The following is a 23,446-nucleotide window of genomic DNA, read 5'->3' as shown; positions in this document are numbered from 1 at the left end:
TAAAAATAAAAAGATTCCCCGACTCTCGGCCAAGAGGCATAAATAGTGCATAAGGTAAATAAAAGTTTTCCTTTCCTTTTTTTCTTCACTGATGAGGGAGCAGGAGGCTGGCTGAGTACTTTCTCTCCTTTTCCTGTACTCTCATTCCAGGGCTTTTTCAAGGAGTATGGTCTTATTGGAACACTTGCATGTCAATTGCTCAGGCTGTAATCCTCTAGCCCGTGGCTACTCTATGGGGAGGAGAGCGCCTGCTTTTTGGCTGTAAGCTAGTACCCTGGCCGGAATGGCAATAAGACCCAGAAACTTGATGGCCTCTCTTTATTCCTGTTCTTATAGAAAGTTGTCTCTCTTGGGCACGGGACAGCCACCTAAGTCACCAGGACGGCTGCCAATCTTAAGACTCCCGTGTGAGGTTTCCTCCTGATTGATCTAATGTGATCCCCTCCACATGTCTGGTCTAGCCACTTCTGGCCGCGAGACCTCCACTGGGAGCCGGCCGAAACCAGTACCCGATTGAATTGAAACGCAACCGGGGACCGTTTCCTAGGGAAGTTGGCTGTAAGGACCACATGTGTTGGAATGTCGCATAGACCATGATGGATTTCAATCTTTACTGTTTCTCGTCAGTGTCCTCTGCAAACCGCCTAAAGCTATGAAATTGGGTAATTTCCCCTTGCCAAACTTTTCTAGTACTTCCATGGGTTAATATGGCAAAACAGTATGCAGTCTTCAGGACATAGGATAGCATGGCACAAGCGTTTTAGTCCATTCACCAGGCACCCATCAGCAGCCTAGGATGCGATGGGGAAGCGGAGGGACGCCGGCACCCCTTCCAGGGCCTTTAACGGCAGGAATGCCTTCCCAGGGAAGGCAAAACGGTGATCAATAGCGATTTTTGTTGAGGGACGCCTCCGGTCGCTTTTGATACACAGGAACCTCTGACATATCCTGCGTGGGACGCTACCCAGGAGTCAGGGGGGATTTGGTAATGGACCTTCATTACTTTTCTGGAAGCATGGCCTCAGTAGGCTTCTTCAGTTCCCAAGGACTCTACCTTGGGGTGCCTTTTATCCCACTGGAAATAATTTGGATTGCAAAACTTAGGAAAGGACTGAGCTCCTGTAACACTGCATGGCCTCAGTGGGATCTATCAGTTAGATCTCCTCTGCAGGAAACAGGGCAAATGGACCTAGGATACCTTTACTGCTCATACCTAGGCCTTCATTGCTCTACACCAGGACCCCAGACTAAGGACTAAGGGGCTTCTGTGGAATGTGTTTGCCCAAATGAGTCAGCTAGTAAACTTTCTCCTGACATATTGGATGGTAATTACGTAAATAAGCCGCCTTCTAGTAAACCCAGGTTGCTGGGCCATCCCTAGCAAAGGGGACTCTGGCTTTATTTCTCTGTTTCTCTTAATAGATATGGGGGCTTCTCCCTCACTCACTTCCCGTGTTAATGGCTATAACTGGAGCCAACTGGGGTTGGTCTAACTCGAGACAGAGACTATAAGGAATATTCCCAAGCAGCTGCCGAAACTCTCTTTGTTTCGGGGAAGTTTCCCTGTGTTCTCTGGCCTGACTTGGACTGCCTAACCCCTTCCCCCTTGCTGGTGGGAAAGCATGGCATCTGCTCCTCTGTTGGGGCTTATGAGCTCCGAAACCGGGAATCTTTTCTCTGCCTCCTGGCAGCACTTTGTTTCTTCTGTTTCCCCCTTACGTGTTTCTGTACCAACGTGTGTGCAGCCTGCATGACTAGCTTCTAGATTATGCACCACGGCTCCTTCTCTCTTCACTGTCAAGGAGCGAGAAGAGCCCCCCTGGACCTAACACCCCCACTCCAGATCTTCCCACGCATGTCTCAGGTAAACATTCAAAGTGGAGTGGGCCCAGGTGGAACATAAATCGCTATTGGAACTAAGTTAAGTTTGTTGGTTTAATTAAGAAAGACGTGTCTTTTAAGTTATCAGCAGTAATGTGAAACTTGGAAGTTTACTGAAGGTTAAATAAGCTTATGTTATTAAAATTTGTTAGCAAAGAAATGACTAAACTGGTGGTTAAAGGTCTATCTCAAAGTTCTAATGGGTAATTGCTGAAGTAACTTTCAAAGTCTTTGGTAACCTGAAAGTTTGCTTGGATGACAAATGGAATTGAATTGTGGACATCTATATCTTAACCAAACAGGATACAATGCTAAGTCGTTAATTACTGGATGTAGGTTTGTGCTTTTGACTTAACTGCAAAGAAACGAAAGAGTATTTAAATCTGTTGGTAAACGTGTTTTGCACTTTTCATAAATTTGCACGGTTTCATAAATTTGTCATCTAAAGAATTGTTGTAGCAGTTCACAATTGGTTAATAACTAAAGGTGTTTCTAAGAATACAAAGTTCTGCTTAGTGTAACTAAGACTGATGGAAATAAAGGGAAACTCTGTATGTAGGAAAGTAGGAGATATGTAAGAAAGACTTAAGGAATGGGAATACATTTTGTTGAAGGTAAAGGAAGGTAATTTTGTCCTAAATGAGATGGTTGTTTGGAAGGAATTGACTTGGGACAAAACCTGAATGCAAAGGAAAGTGTAGAAGGTTTGTGAAGGGAAATCTTCAGAAAAGGAATTTTAGCTATAGTCAAGAATGGATTAAGATTGAAATGAATGGGTTTTAAAGGTACATTGGTACAAGACTGAAATTGTCTCTGTTCAAAAGGACAATGTTTTCTTAGATCAATTGATCTGCTGTTAAGAAAATGTAAATGGTTTTCTCTTTGCCTGCCCAGAAAAACCAGTTTCTATGCTTTGTTTTATCAGGTGTTTAACATCTCTAATTATATTTAGGCATGTGCTTCAACACTTTTAAGATTTTAGCAAATGTTGACAAGATTTAAATGGTAAATCTCTTTAACTCAGGCTTTTCCTTGGTATGTGAAGTTGCTCATGAAGTACTACTGAACCAATGATAAACCTTGGGTTACATTTGGGAAAATGCTGTAACTATTTTAGAGATTCTACGCACTTCCTAAAGTTTAACGTTTTGAGAGATCATCACTTGATACTGTAATTATGGAAATGTTATGTATCACAGAAATAACCTGATTTCCTTGCAGCTAAATTGTAAACTCCTGTGTCTCTTTAGCTCTAACCATATCCATTCTGAGTTTTTGTCATTTATAATTGTTTTAATTCTCTTGTAAAATTATCTTCAAGGGGATTCCTGTAAAGGACTTTCAGGACAAATATAGATATTTGATATACTTGAAAATCCTAAAACTGAAATGGGTAAGAATTTCCAAAACTGACTAAAGCCACATTCACCAGAATTAGTAACATGGGACTAAATGAACTAAAAGATTATAGTGTTGTGTCTCTTAATGTTTTGTCTTACTTTAAACATTGCTGGTTCTCTCTAATGTTTGCTCTTCCAGACTAGGGATACTTCTTAAGTTATCTGTAACTTTACAGAGATGTAAAAGTGCTCATTTGTAAAGATGCTCAAGGCATTCACCTTTTCTCTCTATCTGAACCCTCTGAAACCAAAAGGTCTCAGTAAGTATTCTTTCTTCATGGCAATCAGTCATTTGCATAAGTTCAATAAGAATCTGTTCTCCTTGTAACAGGAAAAAATTGGAAACTGGTTATTTTACCAAGGCTTTGACTGGGATGTCATATTTGAAAAGACTCAGATATGACCAGACAGCTTTAAGGAACTAAGGTTAACTTTATGAAACCTGGAGCCATAAAGCCCCTTGGGACTGTTGGCCTGATACCTTGCTTACAGAGTTCCCAGCAGCCTCACCAGGTGAGTAAGGAATGTCACTCCTTGGTAGGTGCAGTCTCAGGAAGAGGAATTCACCCAAAGGTATTGCAGGCAAGCCTGATGGCAAGTACAGGGCTTGGCTTCTGGCCCGGAGAGGCTACTAAAAGTTCAACCTAGAGATTCCTTATACAAAGTCCCAGCAAAGCAGATTCTAAAAGATCTATTGATCACACTCACTGTTCTTGCTGAGCTTATGTAAATAATAGGCCAAGTTTGTTAAAACTGGACTTGTTTCACAAGTGAATTTGTCCTGATTTGGCTATCTCTGTAAATGAGGGTTATTTTAGAGAGAAAAATTGTTTTAGTAACACACCTTTGGGATGTTAAATTCTAGATTTGATTGTCTTTAAATGCTTGTTTACCTATGCTAAACAATTTGAGGTAAACTTCAGAAAAGTTGCACAATAGCTTCTTTAGTCAATCTTATTAAAGCCACCATACCACACTCCATAGGATTAACTATGGACTTGTGGAGATAATGGATGACCCTACTTTATTTATGAGTGGATTGGATGATGCATGGCGGACTCCCCTTATCTCTTGACAAGTTTTCTCACTTGCCAGTGATCCTCTGTAATCAGGATTGGTTTTATCCCTTAGTCATATTTATCTTAGAAGGCACCTCTGTTGAGGTGCAATTGCAAACAGATGCTTTAGCGAGACTTAGAACAGCCTTCCTCATAAAAAGAGCCTCAAAGCTCACTATGGGATAGTCCTTGACTGTAATGATGTCACATCAGGTCCAGATTTGTCTTAGAAGCCAAAGGCCACCAATGGATGATGTAGGCCAACTAATTAACTATTGGACTATACTTACAGATATGCCAGAAATAATACATAAAATTTGTCAAACTTTAAACCTAGTTATCTGTATGCCTGAACCTGACCTGTACTCCTTTCTCTATAGAGCAAAAATGTTCAGAGGTTATTGATCTTGCTTACTCTATTTGTCCAGATTTAAGATGCCCCTGTTAAAAATGCAAATGACAGTTGGTTTTCTGATGACAGTAGTTTTCATAGAAAAAAATAAGATAAGCTAGGTGTGCCATAGTGCTCACTAGCACTTTGCAATTGCCAAAGCCTAAGAATTAACATTTATACTGACTCCAAATGTGCTTTCCTGGTACTACATGCCCATGGAGCAATTTAGAAGGAAAGGGGATTGCTATCAAGCCATAACTCCCCAATCAAATATGGGCCTAAGTTCCAAAACCCTCCTTATCGCTATACTAAGGATGGCCTTAGATGTCCTGACAGCAGCCCAGGGTGGCACATGTGCAATTATCAAGACAGAATGTTGTGTGTACATTCCAGACTATCACAAAAATATCACAGGACTAATAAAAGATATGAATGCCCAGATTAAGGCTCTACAAGGTCTCTCTCTTTTAGTGATTGGTTAAGTTCCTGGCTTGGAGGAGGGCTATGGCCAAATCTCCTTTTTGGGCTTCTCATTCTTATCGCCTTATTAACCTTAATATGTTGCTTTGTTCCATATTTCTCTACTTGGTGCCAAGACTCCATTGCTACAATGACTACACCACGACAGACATCCTTGTCGCGTGCGAGGACACCTCTTCACTGTCCGCGCTGGATTCGGCTGCCTCTGCCTTTCGTAACTCCCCTATACATTCCTCCACTGATCAATATTGACCCCAGTAGGTAGGGACAGCTCTACGCCCCTATTCAGCAGGAAGAAGTTACAGAAGATGAGACCTTCCACCTTCAACCACCTTAAAGATTTAAGGATCAAAATTGTTCAGGGGGGAATGATGAGGGAGCAGGAGGCTGGCTGAGGACAAAGCAAAAGCTGGCGCCTTGCACCCCCCCTTCATCCGCTCCCCTCCATATGTGTAACATCCCTCAGGCAGCCCTGACTGCCATGAACAATAAGCAAATAGTTAACTTGCAGAACTCACAATCCTGCTAGACAGGAGTCTCCCTTGGCTTACAAATGTTCTAAATCTCACTAACAAAGACGATTGATAGCAGGATTGTGACACCCCACCAAAAAGTCTCCCAACTATCTTAATGTTAATGACTGGTCTAAAGACAACATTGATCCAGCAGCAAGGGCAAGGCCTCCGGCAGGCCCGGAACATCCTGGCACCTTGTAGGCCCTCTTTAACATATGAAAACTCCACTGAACCCTCCCTTCCCCTCACCTTCCCCCAACAGCAGGGTACATAACCAACCACCCCTCACAACCCGGGGCGGCAGCCGCACCTCTGCCTGCCCACGGGCCCTGTCCCCGTGCTTTAATAAACCACCATTTTGCACCAATGACGTCTTAAGAATTCTTTCTTTAGTCGTCGGCTCCGAACCTCCTCACCCCACCGAACCTGACTTAGGTTCTGCGACTTCATCATTCACAATGGTAAGCCACTGTGAAACTGGGTATTATGCAAGTACACTACATATAGGAATGGAAAGAAAAACTTTCAAACTATATAGAAAGTTAGAAAACAAAAAGGGCAATTTCTCCTTTCTTCTGACCCCTAATTCTTTTGTCCAAAAACTAACCACTGTCAGCAGTTTCTCTTTTCTTTCCACTACCAATCAGCCAGTATGAAATTGCTTAATAACATTTTGCAAATCTCACACCTAGTATCAAATTTCTCATCTGAGCAAAGGAAAAACAAAATACAACCATCAGCTGCTTAGAGCAGAACTGAAGTTCTGTGTCCTCCCTGCCGCTCAATGCTCAGTTTCCCACTGTATGGCTTACTGCAATTCTTTTCCTGGCATCACTCTTTATGTGGTATTTTCTAACTCTCAGTAAGCTCTGTGTTCCCTCCTCTTTCCAATTCAAAACCCAGGCCCTCCTTTGGGTGAACACCAAGAAGTGGAACTGCTGGATCTTAGGCAGTTCTCTTTTTTAATTTTTGAGGAACTTCTGTACTGTTTTCCACAGTGGCTCCACCATTTTACATTCCCACCAACATGTATAACCGAGTTTCAATTTTTCTACCTCCTCACCAACACTTGTTATCTCTTGGGGGCTTTTTTGATAACAAATCATGATCTCAAAGAGATATACACCCTCCCATGTTCCCGGCAGCCTAATTAACAATAGCTACTTAAATGCCCATCAACAGATGAATAAAGAAAATGTGCTGTATACATACAATAGAATATTATTCTTCCTCAAAAAAGAAGGAAATCCTGCCATATGCAGCAACATGATGAGCCTGGAGGACACTGGGCTACATGAAATAAGCTAGTCACAGAAGGACAAATACTGCAGTATCTACAATGGTGAAACTAATAAGAACAGAGAGTAGAATGGTGGTTGACAAGGCTGGGGGGAAGGGAAGACAGAACTGCTGTTCAAAGGGAAGAAAGCTTGTTGTGCAAGATGATTAAGTTCTAGAGATGCGCTGTGCAACAGTGTGCCTACAGTTAACAACACTGTATTGTATAATTAAAATTTTCTTGAGAGTGGGTTTCATGTTTATTCTCACCACAATAAATTTTTTTCCCCACACTGAAAAATAACCACCACGGGCAAAGAAAACCAAAACCCTGGTTCTCCATTTGAAGGCTGTACTGACCACTCCATCTCCAACCCAAATCTTGTACTTCATCAGTATTTGTGGGCTACACCCCCGCCCCCATATGCTCCAGGTGGTGAGGAGGAACACTGTTTTACTCAGATTCGTGTCTCACTTTGGTTCTACTGTGTGATACTTAGTTATGAACACAGTCTTCGTCTTTAGGAATAATTTAGCACTGAGTTCATGATTTTTTCTTTTTTTTTTTTGAGTTCATGATTTTACATTAAGTCCTCTACAAATGTTACCTTTTAATATTTTCATTTGGTTTCATCTCTATATTTTCTAAACTCAATGTAGCAAGAATAATACAGGAAAAAAATTAAATCTGTTTTGATATCCAGTACAATGCTGAGTAATAACAGGTATTGACTTTTTGTTGACTAAAGAGAGGTGATGCCATGTGATAAAAAAATATAATTAGAGACATAAAGTAACAGCATAATGATGTATAAGGAGATGAAAAAGCTGTTTTTTCTTGAAAAACTTATATTTCCGAGGGAGAAGCTATGTTTCTATTACTAACCATTTTCTAAGCTGTTTCTGTTTCACTGTTTTATTTTTTTTTAATTTTCATCTTTTTAAAGATTTTATTGGTTTATTTGACAGACAGAGATCACAAGTAGGCAGAGAGGCAGGCAGAGAGAGATAGAGGTGGAAGCAGGCTCCCTGCTGAGCAGAGAGCTCAATGTGGGGCTTGATCCCAGGACTCTGGGATCATGACCTGAGCCGAAGGCAGAAGCTTAACCCACTGAGCCACCCAGGCGCCTTGTTCCACTGTTGTAATGGCAATAAGCATTTTTCCTTAATTTTTAAAGAAATGATTTTATGAGGCCAATGTTTAACCATGACTTTAGTTTCTTTGGAATGAGTCAGCAAAAGCAACATTTACATTTTTGTCTGTGTGTAAAATTCTCAAGAGTATGAAGATTCTCAGTTAATAAAATAAAAGCAAAGCATCAAAATTATTTCTAAAATCATGAATAAGGGGCGCCTGTGTAGCTCAGTGGGTTAAGCCTCTGCTTTCAGCTCAGGTCATGATCTCAGGGTCCTGGCATTGAGCCCCACATCCAGCTCTCCACCAGCGGGGAGCTTGCTTCTCCCCTCTCTCTGCCTGCCTCTCTGCCTATTTGTGATCTCTGTCAAATAAATAAATAAAATGTTAAAAAAAAATAAAACCATGAATAATAGTAACAGAAATACCATGCTATTGGCTGGCTATGGTCACTAGCTGCAGTTTTAATGTTAATCTGCTCTGTGAAACTGAAATTCACTTCTATATACCTTTAATTTTACTTTCTACAATATTCACATATACAGCCTATTTTAATAATGACCATAATTACCCCACCATCATATTTCCCAATGGCCTAGGAGCCACATATGAACTCTGAGTTTAAGCCTAACAGGATTTGGAAATACCTCCTATATGAACCACCCAGAAAGAAATCCAGCTCTAGAATCTTCAAGCAGTAAGGAATCCAATGAATATGAAAAGATATTAAGATCTGAAATGACAAAGTATCATGAGACTATTACAGAGATGATTTAATGTAAAGTCTAAGAGGTAAACAGAGTTCCTAAAGCAGTTATCCATAAGAAACAACTCACAACTAAAATAAAATGAAAGCTCTACAGCAAGCACAGGCTCAGGAGAAAGACAGACAAATAACATGAATAAGGATCCTGTTGACTTGTTAGGACGTCGTGGAAACAGAAGAGGAAACGTCAGCCAAAAACCCTTCTCGAGTTGTCCATTGATAAGGGACATCTGTACCAGCTCTGGAGCCAACTACTATTTCAAAGACCTCGTCTGGTCTTTATCCTCTTTGACTGAAAGGTTTATACAGAAGTTTGTTAACTAAAAGGAAAACCTGTTTGGGGTTCATTAAGCAGAAAACTGCTGATAGAAAATATTTGGGCCTGCTGGTTTGGTTGAAGCCTTGTGTGAAATTGAGGCAGAAAGATTTCTTCCAGACAAGAAGAATGAGGGCAGAGCCTTAGAGGACAGGCTGGCATGGTGCTGTCATTAAAAAAAAAAAAAAAAAGGAAAAGGAAAAAATGAATTGCACAGACAATGACCCATGGGGGAAAAAGGCAGACACAAAGTCAAACCTTACTTTGTTAAGACTAATTTCTGCTTTGAGGTTTCTACCGCTTGTGGTTTCACCTAACTTCTAATTTTATTCTCTTTGCACTTTACAACAGTCTTCTCATCTTTATTTCCTTTTACTAGTGCTTTTATTATCAGGAAGTATGGTGTTAATAAAAGATAACTGTGTTTGAACTGAAACTTACGGAACCACAAGAGGCCCACTAATAGGGATAATGGGTCTAAACGAAGTGTAGCTGTGGGGAAAGAAGAAGGGGAGAATGATCAGAGTTCATTTCTGGACAGTAGGGAGCAATTCTAAGTTCCTCAGTATATAGAGATTTGGAGAGAAAGCAGCTCAAGAATTGAGCAACATTACAAACTTCCAGGAACAAGGTATAGTCCCTTTGTTTTCCTTTTTCTCTACTTCATCAAAGATTGACCTACTCCAGATTTACCCTTAGGGGATTCCTTCCACTTCACCATTAAGAGGCTATTATTATGTTGGTTCAGGCTTGAAGGTAAGATAACCATCAAATGATGCAATGAAAAAAGACTTTTCATTCTCTTTCATAGCCTTGTTTAGAATGTCCATTTTAGAGCAATTTCCTTGGATTTTGGCTTTGGCTAGCAATTTCCTATCTGAATCTACCCACAATTAAAATTTTCTAGGGGTGTCTGAGTGGCATCCAACTCTTGATTTTGGCTCAGGTCATGATCTCGGAGTCATAAGATGGAGCCCCATGCCAGGCTCAATGGTAGCATGGACTTCACTTGGGATTCTCTCTCTCCTTCTTCTTCTGTTCCCCCCCCCCCCATCTTAAAAATGCTTCCTAAAACATTTCTTTTATTTTTTAGAGATTTTATCTATTTATTTGACAGAGAGAGAGAGATCACAAATAGGCAGAGGCAGGCAGAGAGGGAGGGGAAAGAGGCTCCCTGCTGAGCAGAGAGCTCAACACTGGCTGGATCCCATGGGATCATGACCTGAACCACCCAGGCGCCCCTTTCTAAAACATTTAAAGAAGAACCAATACCAATCCTTCACAAACTCTTCCAAAAAAATACAAGAGGAATGAAACCGTTTCCTAACATGTTCTGTGAGGCTGGTAATTCTTCTGACATCAAAACCAGGTGAAGACATTACAGAAAAAGAAAATTATAGACCAATATTCCATTATGAATATAAATGCAAAAATCCTTAACAAAATATTAGCAAAGTGAATTCAGGAACATATAGAAAGGACTGTGTATTACTAAAAAATGGATTTATCCTGGAAATGTAGGAATAGTTTAATATGAAAATCAATGTAATACACCGTATTAATAACCTTGTAAAGACAAAGACCACATGATTATCTCAATAGACTCAGAAAAAGCATTTGACAAATCCAACACTTCCTCATGATAAAAATATTCAATGAGGTAGAAATAAAACAAATCTTCCTCAATGAGATAAATGGCATGTATGACAAGTCCACAGGTAATATACTTAATGGTAAGACTGAATACCTTCCCTTAAGAGGAGGAACAAGACAAGGATGTCTTACTCTTGCCATTTCTGTTCATAACTGCACAGGAGGATCTAGCCAGAGCAAGTGGTAGGAAAAAGAAATTTTAAAAATGCAGATTAGGAAGAATAAAACTACCTCTATTTGTAAATGTATATCCTGCATACAGAAAATCCTAAGGAATTCACTAACATTAGAATAAATGAGTTCAGCAAGGTTGTAGGATACAAGATCAATAAACAAAAATCAATTTTATATCTATTACAATTGATTCTATCGGTTTTATTACCAATGAACAGTTTGAAAATAAAATGATGAAAAAGCTCCATTTATAATAGTATCTAAATAAGGAGAAAGACGTCACACATTCATGGTTTAGAAAAATAAATACTGCTTAGATAGCAAAATTCTTTAAGGGAATCCCTGTAGTAACGGTTGCACAAATCTGAATATATTCAAACCACTGAACATATACTTTCAATGGGTGAATGGTGTGATGTGTGAATCATCACTCAGTAAAGATGTTAAATTCTTCATTTCTAAGGGCTGAGAGCCAGAATGGTAGTAAAATATTTTAAGTTATCAAGGATCCCAGAGTCGGTTCTGAAAAGAGGTCTGATGGAGAGCAACAGGATTTGGAAAGGTAAATTCACATAGTAATTTTTTCTTTTTGTTAGCAAAGATGGAATGAGGGACAGAAGAGATCAATATTCATGTAATATGAGAATCAGCAACCTAAGCAGTATAAGAGAAACATATAAGATGTGACAAAAAAATATAGCTGATTTCATAAATATATACAAAATCACTAAGTGTGATTTTTCTATGTGGTCACCTTTGGAGACCAAGCAAAAGGCTGTACTTCAGCTGTTTAGAATACTTATAAAGCTCTTAAAATTTTCAGTTTTCTTTTACAGCTAGTTAAAAGCCCAAGGAAATCAGTCACACATTTCATTAGATTCATGACTATTACCTATTACTCTATGGATGGTTACTTTAAAGCCTGGCCATCCACGTATTCAGACTTGACTATGAATGTTCTTTTAGGAGGAGGTATTTCCTAAAACAAACTCAAACTTAAATAATGACTGGATTCAACTGAGACTATTTGAAAGAATGTGTTAAAACCTAGTCTGCAAGTATGGATACAATTAATCTTTTACTCTCCATAGCCAAGAGCTGAAAAGTGCTTTTTAAATTTTCTTTTATATACTGAAGTATGAAAGTGCTTTAAACTAAAATGCTAGGAGTCTTCAAAATCAGGCAGTTTCATGTTAAAATCACAACTCCATAGTAAAACAAGTGTAACCCCTTCTGTTGATTTCCACCACTGCTATCCAAATCCTTTACTCTTTTGCTTCAACTCTCATAGCCAACTGGTCTCCCAGATTCTTGCTCCCTCCTGTCAGTTCTCCACAAACAGCTGGAACAGTATCACTCGCTCTCTATTCAAACCCTCTAAACCTGCATCTGGTCTGACCCCTTCTGGCCTCCTGCTTGCTTACAATGCTCACGGTGGCTTGCAGGGTTAGGGAGCACACCATAATTGTTCCTGCCCTCTGGTGTCTACACTATTTCTGGTTTCTGGAATGCTCTTTTCTGCTCTTTGTATGGCTGGCTTCTTGCCATTTTAGATCTCAGCGTAGATACCACTCTTCAGAGAGGACTTCTCAGACAATACAGACACATACAGTATTTACCACATCACTGTATTTCAATTCAGACAATACAGTATTTACCACATCACTGTATTTCAATTCATATAGCAACTTTCTTATGTTTCTCATTTGCTATCCTCTTCCTCTACTACAAAGAATCTAATCTTAGAGAGCAGAAATAGCATCTGTCTTGTAAGCACTGTTTCTCCAGTGCCTAAGAGAGCATCTGATGCTCAGCACAGATTTCGTGGAATGAACTAATGACTACTCTCTAGATTTCAGCAAGATGATTAGAACTTAAACATTCCCAAATTTGTTAAAGCAGACTTCCAAAAATTCCCAATGTATTTGTCTACAGAAAACATAACTACTCCAAATTCAATCTGAAGAGTATTACTCTTTCTATAATTCTTAAGCAGGAAATCCAAAAGTGCTTTATTTATTTATTTATTTAAAGGTTTTTATTTATTTGACAGATAGAGATCACAAGTAGGCAGAGAGGCAGGCAGAGAGAGAGGGGGAGGGGGAAGGAGGCTCCCTGCTGAGCAGAGCGCCCCAATGTGGGGCTCGATCCCAGGACCCTGGGATCATGACCTGAGCCGAAGGCAGAGGCTTTAACCCACTGAACCACCCAGGCGCCCCTCCAAAAGTGCTTTAGACAAATTAATAACATTTTACTTACTCTGGCAGAAGTTTATATTTCTCCAAATCAATTTCTGGAAAAAATGTGTCACTTTCAAATTCCTGCATAATCCTTGTCACAAATAGTCTAAGATGGCCTGGTTTGTTCATGGCTTCCTTTGGGGGGGAAAAAAAAAAGAAAAAGGCATTAATTTCCTAATTTATCTGTCAAAAGAAATAGAAACTCTAAGATTTCTGTTTGTTTTAATTACGCAGTCAATTTTGTACTAGGTATTAGAGACATGCTACATAACTGTTACCTCCAAAGCATGCTATTTAAATATCCCATTCTTTATTTTGGGGTCCTGAAAAGTACGTCTTAGTTATTTAAACTTAGTGAGTTTAAATATATTCTGGCCTCTAGTTTGCTGACATGAACTCTTTTTTATTTTCATTTAAGCATTCAGTATTATCTTTTTTCTTTGGTAGTTGTTTAAGAATTAAGAACTATAAATTATTTAGTTATTCTCCATAGAAAAATTTGCATATATATGGACAAAATAGTATAATTTCAAGAGCCTTTGATTACTGAAAACCCCAAGGGCATACTTAGTACATTTACACAGAACTTAATAATGCTTCCATTTCTTAGGAGATAGTAATAATGCTGTAGGTAATTTACTTTCTTAGCCCCTTGTTGCTAATGACTGTATTTGGCCTTATATTGTTAATGGCTTTTCTAACTACTGCCTATGGTACTGTTGATAGTTTCTACAGAAAAAACCGGCTCCCTGCTCAGTGGGAAGCCTGAATCTCCCTCTCCCACTCCCCCTGCTTCTGTTCCTTCTCTCACTGTGTCTTCCTCTATTAAATAAATAAATAAAACTTAAAAACAAAACAAAACAAAACTGCCCTCAAACAAGTATCTTAAAACTCTAATAAAAAGTCAAGAGTCCTAACTGCATCTCCAAGAAAGCAATAACCCTTGATTTTCAAATAGCTTGTAGAAGGGAAAAAAAAACCGGGTAATTCAAGTGTGTTAGCCTTGAAATTCCAAATAAGGGCATATAACCAATATTACTTTTTATTTTTGGCTTTTTATTACAGCACATATTAAATCATAAATTCCCTTGCCCCAGTCAAAAAATTCTACCAATTCTTACTGTATCAAATTAGAGAAGCTGAATGGGACCAACTACAGAAGGATTTTAAGGTCTGTATCCAAGTAAATGCTATATGGTAAAGGTTTTCTATAAAGGGTCAGATGCTAAATATTTTAGGCTTTGTGGACTGTATGGTTTCTTTCTTATCTTTGTGGGCAAGAGCAGCCATAGATAATACTAAACCAATGGGCATCGCTGTGTTACAGTGAAACTTTGTTTACAAAAACAGGCTGGCCCCAGGGAAGATAAGCCTAAATGTTCTACAAACTATTGTGATGTGAGGCAGGTGGAAAAAGCAAAATTATCAGCTAGAGGTTCTACTTCCTTACGACTTATATAGATATAGATATACCAAGTTATATAATTATATTTAATTCTGAATATTTATAAAGAATGTATTTTGAAGTCAATATGGTATTAATTTATTCAAAAGGCATATTGAACAAAATAAAAAAACGACTTGTTTTTCTTAGAAATTCATCCTCGGTTGCAAGATCAAAGGAAAATGTCCAGTTCCTCATAATACAAATAAAGCAAACCAAAGGTTGTAGAAACAGGTCTGGGATCCTGGCATCTCTGGGGATGCCTGGGTGGCTCAGTTGGTTAAGCGGCTGCCTTTGGCTCAGTCATGATCCCAGCATCCTGGGATTGAGTCCCACATCAGGCTCCTTGCTTGGCAGGGAGCCTGCTTTTCCCTCTGCCTCTAGCCCGCCACTCTGTCTGCCTGTGCTTGTGTTCTCTAACAAATAAATAAAATCTTTAAGAAAAAAAAAAAAATCTTTGGGTATATATGTTACCACAAGCCACCAAAGTGTAGGGCTAGTTTTTTTTCCTTCCCACAAAATATTAATCTCTCATTAGTGTTTTAAGAGTCAAAAAATTCTATTTAATATTCTCAAAAATTTTGAAAGCTGAAAGTCATTTGGTATCAAGAATAAGGAATATTTTGGGATACCTGGTTGGCTCTGTCTGTGGAGTGTGTGACTCTTGATCTTGCAGTTGTGGGTTTGAACCCCACATTGGGTACAGGGATTACTTAAAAATAAAATCTTACAAAAAAAAAAAAAAAAGCTTTGGGTCAGAGTCTCCGTCTTCCAGTAATTTACCAAAATGACTAGAATCAAGGGAAAGAGGAGAGGTATCTGCCATATGTTCTCTTGGCCTTTTAGAAAACATGGAGTTGTTCCTGTGACCACATACATGGGCATCTACAAGAAAGGTGATATTGTGGACATCAAGGGAAAGGGCACTGTTCAAACAGGAACACTCCACGAATGCTGACATGGCAAAGCTAGAAGAGTCTACAGCAAAGCTAGAAGAGTCTACAAGGGTACAGCATTCCGTTGGCACTGTTGAAAACAACTGAAGGACAAGATTCTTGCCAAGAGAATTAATGTGCATATTCATCATATTTAGCCCTCAAGAGCTGAGATAACTTCCTGAAGTGTGTGAAAGAAAATGGTCAGGAAAAGAAGGAAGCATAGAGAAAGGTACTTGGGTTCAAGTGAAGCACCAGCCTGCTGTGCCCAGGGAAGGAGGCTGAGATGCTGGAACCCATTCCCTATGAATTCATGGCATGAGTGTACAAAAAAAAAGTGCAGACTATTTTCTCTTTTACCTGTTTTTCCTTGTATTATGAAATCATATAGTATTTTTCCCATGTCCTCATATTATATAAAAATTGTTAAGGGAAAGTTTTCTGCTTTTCACAAATTCATATACATCCAGTCAGTATACAGCAACTGAGAGCCCCATCCCTTGATCAGTGAGAACATATATATCCTTGGAAAAAAGGGGAATAATTCCGTATATCAAGGCACATCCAGAGAGCAGAAAACAGTGCGATGCAAGTATGATTCTAAGGGAAGGATTTGGAATGTTTTTAAATTAGAAACATCAACTATTTTGAATTGAAAATAAACTCCAACAGGCTTAAAAACTCACTTTTATATTTTTATTTAGTTTTCATGATAGTATCTAAAATGAATAATTCAAATTGACAATATGTCTAGCTAACAGTGGGAATAATGTTTCCTTTGCTCATGGCTTAATTTTTTTAAAGTTCAGATGGCAGGGGAGCTGAAAGAAAGTGGGGTAGAACATTTCTTTATAATTTTACCTACCTTATAAACAGAACTGCCTCCCACTATCCAAACCATGTCCACTTTATTTGCTAATTCTGGTTGCTCAATAAGTTTTAAGGCATCATCCAAACTTTTGGCAAGAAAATGGGCTCCCTGTGGAGGTTCCCTGCGGTTAAAAAAAGAATTAGAAATAATTTCTATAAAACCTAATCATATTGGGGCACCTGGGTGGCTCAGTGGATTAAGCCGCTGCCTTCGGCTCAGGTCATGATCTCAGGGTCCTGGGATCGAGCCCCACATCGGGCTCTTTGCTCAGCGGGAGCCTGCTTCTCTCTCTCTCTCTCTGCCTGCCTCTCCGCCTACTTGTGATCTTTCTCTCTGTCAAATAAATAAATAAAATCTTAAAAAAAAAAAAAACCTAATCATATTAAGCAATTAATTATAAAACCCAAATCATCATAAATATGAATCCTTTAAAGAAACCACATTTGTGTATGTATGGTTCACAATGAATCAAGAAACAGAAACACTTCTGGTGTCTTGTGATATTTATGGTGGAAAAATAGTATAAGAATAGTTGTCTCCAGAGGGATGGGGTTAAGATGGACTGGGAAGAGGCATAAGGGAACTTTTGAAGGGTTATGTTAATGTTCTCTATTTTTGATATGGGATTATAAAGGTGCATACATTTGTCAAAATTTAGCAAAACACATTTAAGACTTGTATATTTCACTGTATATATTTATTTATATTTTCACTATATATTTATCTCAAAAGAATAAAGCTAATGCAATACTGAACTCTAGTTACTCATATGTATGCTGAAGTATTTAAGGGAAAACATACTAATGTCTACAAATTACTCTGAAATGCATGAAAAAAAAAGACCAATTAATGTATGAATGAATGGTAAAACAAGCATAGAAGAACATTAATGGTAGAATGTATGTGGTGAATATACAGGTATTTACTGTAAGGTTTTTTCTGTACATTTGAAAGATTTATAATAAAATGTTAGAGATTAGTATGTTTGAATGACTGTAGTATGGAATGTTTTTTCTGTTTGCTTGTTTTTTTTGAGGGAGAGTATGCTCGTGAGTGTGGCGGGGGGCGGGGGTGGTTAGGGCAGAGGGAGAGGGAGAATCTTAGGCAGGCTCAAAGCTCCGCTCAGAGCCTGATGTGGGGCTTGATCTCACCACCTGAGATGATGACCAGAGCCAAAATCGAGGGTCAGAAGCTCAACTGACTAAGGCACCCAGGAGGCCCTGGAATAATTTTCATACTCTTAATATGTGATGAATGGGGAATGAGTTTAAAATATCTTTCATGTTTCAAACATGTAGAGATGGATGAAGTATTAATAAATTATCATGCTGTGTTCTGTAATTAAAAATCCAAAAGAAGGCACCTGGGTGGCTTAGCTGGCTAAGCATCTGGATGTCTGACTCTTGATTTCAGCTCAGGTCATGATCTCAGGGTTGTGGGATCAAGCCCTGTGTTGGGCTCTGTGCTGGGCATGGAGCCTGCTTGGGATTGTCTCTCTCCCTTTGTCCCTCCATAGCCCAACCCCAATTTTAAAAATTTAAAAAAGTCCAAAGGAGGAAAAGTTAATTAATTTCAGGGTTAGATCTTCAGGTTAATCTCTCCCTATCTCCACAACTTTTTTGGGGGGGTTGGTTGTTGGAGTTGGGGGAGGGCTGTAATTCCCTTTAAAAATGTTGAAACATGTAGAATTTGGCTTCCATTGTAATTAGAGAACAGAAATTACAATTCAATGTCAAGTTCTCAGACTGATGCTTTAAAAAATTATATAACTGCCTTTGAACTTGTAGTTATAACAATGATTAATCAAGATCTAATGGAGACATTCATTCTTTTGGCTGCCTCCTCCCTCACCTTCTTGACAGACATTTTACTTATTTCACTCTTTGTCATCTCTAAAGGAGTTAAGAGCACAAAGAGTATATTTTGACTAAAAGCTGGAAAAGATATGGAGGCCTGTGTGAGGTTAAATGAGCCAAGAGATTCTCTAAGATGTCAGGGCAGCTGCAGCAACTAGGTTGGATGAGGCTAGGGGAAGAACTAGTAAGAAACAGATTTGAACTTGGAGAGAAGATAGTCTAGTTAAAGTCTAGAATGCCTGAAATAGAGTTAAGGTGGTGTTAATATTTGAGGATGCTAAAATCAGGAATGATGGGACGCCTGGGTGGCTCAGTTGGTTGGATGACTGCCTTCGGCTCAGGTCATGATCCCGGAGTCCCAGGATCGAGTTCCGCATCGGGCTCCCAGCTGCATGGGGAGTCTGCTTCTCCCTCTGACCTTCTCCTCGCTCATGCTCTCTCTCACTGTCTCTCTCTCAAATAAATAAATAAAATCTTTAAAAAAAATAATAAAATCAGGAATGATGATAGGAGTCGGGGTAGAATGGAAAATGCTGACTTAGGAACTGACATATGAGAAGAACTGGAAGGGGCATCCTAGAAGTTGATGGGTTATAGCAAAATAATTTAGAAGGTGGTATAAATAGTTGGTGTGGACTTTAAATTAACGGGGTACACATTTTGTATAGATTGTGGAACAATGGCTTGAAGCGGTGCAAGGGCTTCACGTGAAGACTACTTCTTTGCCCTTTCCTAGTGAGTCTGGAAAAGGAAAACAAAGGATTTGTTTCAGATTTTAGTTATCATAGAGACATAGAGGAAATGATTCTGCAAAATGTTGCTACTTAGCAGTTTAGGAATAAGTTTCACAGAAAACCCTTGATCCAAGACAGGTAGAAAAAAATTAGCAAGAAGTTGAGCTAATGTTTGAGTTCATTAGCCCACTGTATTCATTCTGTGAAAGCACAAATCCTAGAAACTACCAAAGTAAACAGAATATAGCAAGCACTCAATATTGTGACTTATTTCATTGCTAAATTTCCTTCCTATATTTATCCTAAGCTAACAGAGACTGTATTCCCTGACAAGAGATAATTGGTATGTGGTTGTATGCAGTCAAGGAACAAGAGAATATGCTTGATATCTTGTTACAAACTTAAGAGTGAATTCTCTCAGAGGGCTGGGATGAAGATTAAAAGAAAGGTAATGTACATTATAGGCACTCTAATGATATTTCCATCCTGTTTTTTTTTTTTTTTAAGATTCTATTTATTTATTTGATAGATAGAGAGAGAAAGAACGAGCAGAGGGAGGGACAAAGGGATAGGGACAAGCAGGTTTCCCTGATGAGCAGGGAGCCCAATGCTGGGCTTGATCCCAGGAATCTGGGATCATGACCTGAGTCGAAGGCAGATACTTAACCAACTGGGTCACCCAGGTGCCTCTCCATCCTTCTCTTTAAAGGCCCTATTCAAAAGAGGCTGCTTTTTACCTGATGGATAGTTATAGTAGAAAGAAAATATCTAACATTTATGCAGTGCCCCCTTGTTCTCCCATATAGTGGGATGAGGCAGTGCTTTACATGCATCATACCACTTAATGTGAACAGCAGTCCTTTGTAAGTACTTTTATTCCTGTTTATAGAGGATACTGAGGCTGAGACATTAAGAAACCAGTGGTTAGAGAGCTAGGAAATGGTGGACCTGGGATTTGAACTCCAGCAGCCTGATGCTGGAGTCTTGAGCTGCAACTTCCCACACAGACAAGATTCTCAGCTGATGGTCACACACTACAAAGGTGTCCTATTCTAGAACCCTCAGACCTCAGGATAGTGTGGTCTAATTTAGGCAATCCCTAAGACCAGTGTCCTCTGGCCTCGAGCAGCCTCATTTGATTACCGCAGGGTACCATATAAACATTATCTTTTCCACTGTGCCTGATGTGAAAGAGGATGATGTGGCAGATGAAATTCTGCCTCAATTTCCCTAGAGACTGTTGGGAAAGCTTATTGCAAAACAAAAAACCCTAGGCTAGAATCACATCATAACCAAAAATTTTAAAAAAAAAGTTCAATTTAAAGCCTTTCAAACTCAGTCTTTGAAATGGGATGTCCGACTATTGAAAATTGGTTCAAGTAGGTTCTATCCTCTTAATTGAATACTATGCAGCCACTACAAATATTTACAGAAATTAATCTTTCCATATATCAAATGGGGGGAAAAAAGGCAGGTTAGAAAACAGGATGGTCCTAGATTTATAAATCACCTATTGGTCATTTATTCTATGAAAATTTCTGAATCCCTGCTTTGCTAAGGGATATGCTAAATGCTGGGAATAGAGACAAAAAGAAAAAGAACAGCACTCCCTGTACCACTGGCAGGCAGAGAAATTGAAGGACACGCAATGGGGACGCATGGAGGATGCCAGAGGAGCAGAGGGGATGTATCTTCTGGGTGCAGCGATGAGGGAGAATACTCCTTGGAGAAAGATCCCTTAGCAGAGCATCTCAGAGAGAAAAACATGTTCAAAACACAAAAGCGATAGATGATAGTGACTGAAGTCACTAAAGTTATTTAACAAAAAGCTCCAAGAAAGTTCAAAGTAGAAGTAATCTGTGGTGAGGTTTAATATGATAAAGGGTGGTGGGTGGCTCAGTGGGTTAAACCTCTGCCTTCGGCTCAGGTCATGATCTCAGGGTCCTGGGATCGAGCCCCGAATCAGGCTCTCTGGTTGGCAGGGAGCCTGATTTCCCCCCTCTCTCTCTGCCTTCCTGTGATCCCGTTCTGTCAAATAAATAAATAAAATCTTTAAAAATAATAATAATAAAGGGTGGGACAACACAGCAAGGGCTTGACGACATGAGAAAATGGAAGTCTAGAATAAAGTGGTGGGGGGAAGGGGAGGGTTCTGATTATGAACCTTAAAACTGAGGGAAAGAAGAACAAAGTTAGATGTTGGGGTAAAAGTAAGAACACAAGCCTGTTCACTGTGTTTCCATTAATATTAATATTTTCTGTAAGATATAAAATAAGGTAATTTTGCTCAAATAGCAAAGGTTGAGAGTAGGAGCTGATATTGATAGGGTACTCTCTGTGTGCCAGAAATTTAATATACAAAATTTCAATTAACCCTCAAAATCACCCTAAGAAGTTCTCATTATTAATCCCATTTAGTAGATAAGGAAACTGGGTTTCGGCAAGGCTTAAAGTTAATAAAACTTGAAGCCACAAAATTAGTAGGTACCAGAGCAGACATTAGAAGACAGATTAAGTCTTTGCTATACTAAATGTGTGAGTGGTGGTGAGAAAAGACAGAAAGCTTTAATCACTGTGGATGATAATAGTGAGACCATAAAAATTATACTACTATGGAATGTCAGGTAACTTTTATGGGCTGGAAACAATTTACAACATCTTATATCATGGAAGGAATTTTGGATTTATCGAAGATGCTGTCAAAGTTACAGCATTATGGTAAAATTTACATAAATTTTTGGTTCCAAAGCCTTAAAAAAATACTTTATTGAGATATAAATCATATACCATACAATCTACCCTTTTGTGTAGAACTTGGCAAATTTTTGGTGTAGTCACAGAGTTGTAAAACCATCACCACTACCTACTTTTATTTATTTATTTTTAATGATTTCATTTACTTATTTGACAGAGACAGAAATCACAAGTAGGCAGAGAAGCAGGCAGAGAGAGAGGGGGAAGCAGACTCCTCACTGAGCAGGGAGCCCAATGTGGGGCCCGATTCCAGGACCCTGAGATCATGATACCAGCCAAAGGCAGAGGCTTAACCCACTGAGCCGCCCAGGTGCTCCACCACTACCTACTTTTAGAACATTTCTATCCCCACAAAAAGAAAGCCTGTATCTGTTAGCATTCATTCCCCATGCCCACCCTCTCCAAGAAAACCAGTAATCTAGTTTGTCTATGAATCTGATTCTAGGAATTTCACATAGATGGAATTATGTGGCCTTTTTCTTCTGGCTTTTTTCACTCAGCATACTGTTTTCAAACATTATCCATGTTGTAGCATACATTGGTTCTTCTTTTATTGTGGAATAATATTCCATTCTATGGATATAAGCTACTTTGTTTATCCATTCATTAGCTGATGGACATCTGGGATGTTTCTATTTTGGCAATTATGTATGATGCTGCTATGAACATTTGACCTTGTGTGGTCATATGTTTTTATTTTTTCTTCATTTTGTAAACCAAGAAGTAGAACTGCTGGGTCATACAATAACTCTTAACTCTATGTTTAACATTTTGAGAAAATGTCAATCTGGGTCCCAAATGTGGCTACATAATATTTCTTTTAAAGCCACAACTTGATTGTCTAGATAGCTTTGGAAAAGCACTCTCTCCCTATACTTTAGGGAACTAGTTATCCAAAATAATTAGTATTTGGCCCCAAATTCTGGGATTACCTTGAGGACTCAGTTTCATCTTACATTAGAGGGTGGTGATGAAAAATTGAGTATTTCCAAAAGACCGCATGAGCTAGTGATTACAAGAATAAATCTAGCACTGTCTGGCACACAGCAGGTGCTCAGGTTATGTGTATAACTGACCTTCAAGTAGGGAACTAGAAGAAAGGGCAAAAAATAAACTGTAAGACGTGTTCATAACTGATAACCTTTTTTCCTTGATAATAAAGACTTTTGAAATTTTCTGCCTCTAAAAAAAACAAGCAAAATATAGCAACAAATGTTATATATAAACACATAAGAAAACAACCAAACCCAATTACGTACACCACAGGTGGGGGTCATAAAGAAGAAATTAGACTCATCATTTGAGGAGATTTGCTGGCTCAACTGAGTATGTTCCCCACTGAGATTTCTTTATGTTTGTTTTAGCTCAAGCTAGCCATAAATAAACTTGACTAGTATTCAAGAATATGCTACTAAAGAGTTTCTGGGAATGGCAATACAGTCTGTGAATTTGAATTCTACCAAGCGATGAGATAACCAGAATATCCTAGCAACCAAAAGGAAGAGAACAGTACGAAGACTGCAGCAGATGGCAAGATGCACATCAACATATTCCTCATGATC

The 23,446-nt window shown here is 38.9% G+C and overlaps 1 protein-coding gene across 3 annotated transcripts in view; it reads right to left on the bottom strand.

Moving 5' to 3' along the window:
• The window catches only part of DHFR (dihydrofolate reductase), a 31,165-nt gene that overhangs the window by 3,142 nt on the left and 4,577 nt on the right, over positions 1 to 23,446 (bottom strand). For all 3 annotated transcript variants that reach the window (XR_014310109.1, XM_082724760.1, XM_082724761.1), the window contains exons 4-5: positions 16,535 to 16,661; positions 13,310 to 13,425 (exon numbers count right to left, since the gene is read on the bottom strand). Coding sequence is in view for 2 of the 3 variants with exons in the window: in XM_082724760.1 (XP_082580886.1) it covers positions 13,310 to 13,425; positions 16,535 to 16,661 (243 nt within the window). In the remaining variant the exon portion in view is untranslated. The remainder of the gene's footprint in view (positions 1 to 13,309; positions 13,426 to 16,534; positions 16,662 to 23,446) is intronic.

Source organism: Mustela nivalis (genome assembly GCF_964662115.1).
Source record: "Mustela nivalis genome assembly, chromosome: 3".
Taxonomy (NCBI): domain Eukaryota; kingdom Metazoa; phylum Chordata; class Mammalia; order Carnivora; family Mustelidae; genus Mustela; species Mustela nivalis.
The sequence above is the reverse complement of the archived record's forward strand: the minus strand, read 5'-3'. Positions and strand labels throughout refer to the sequence as shown.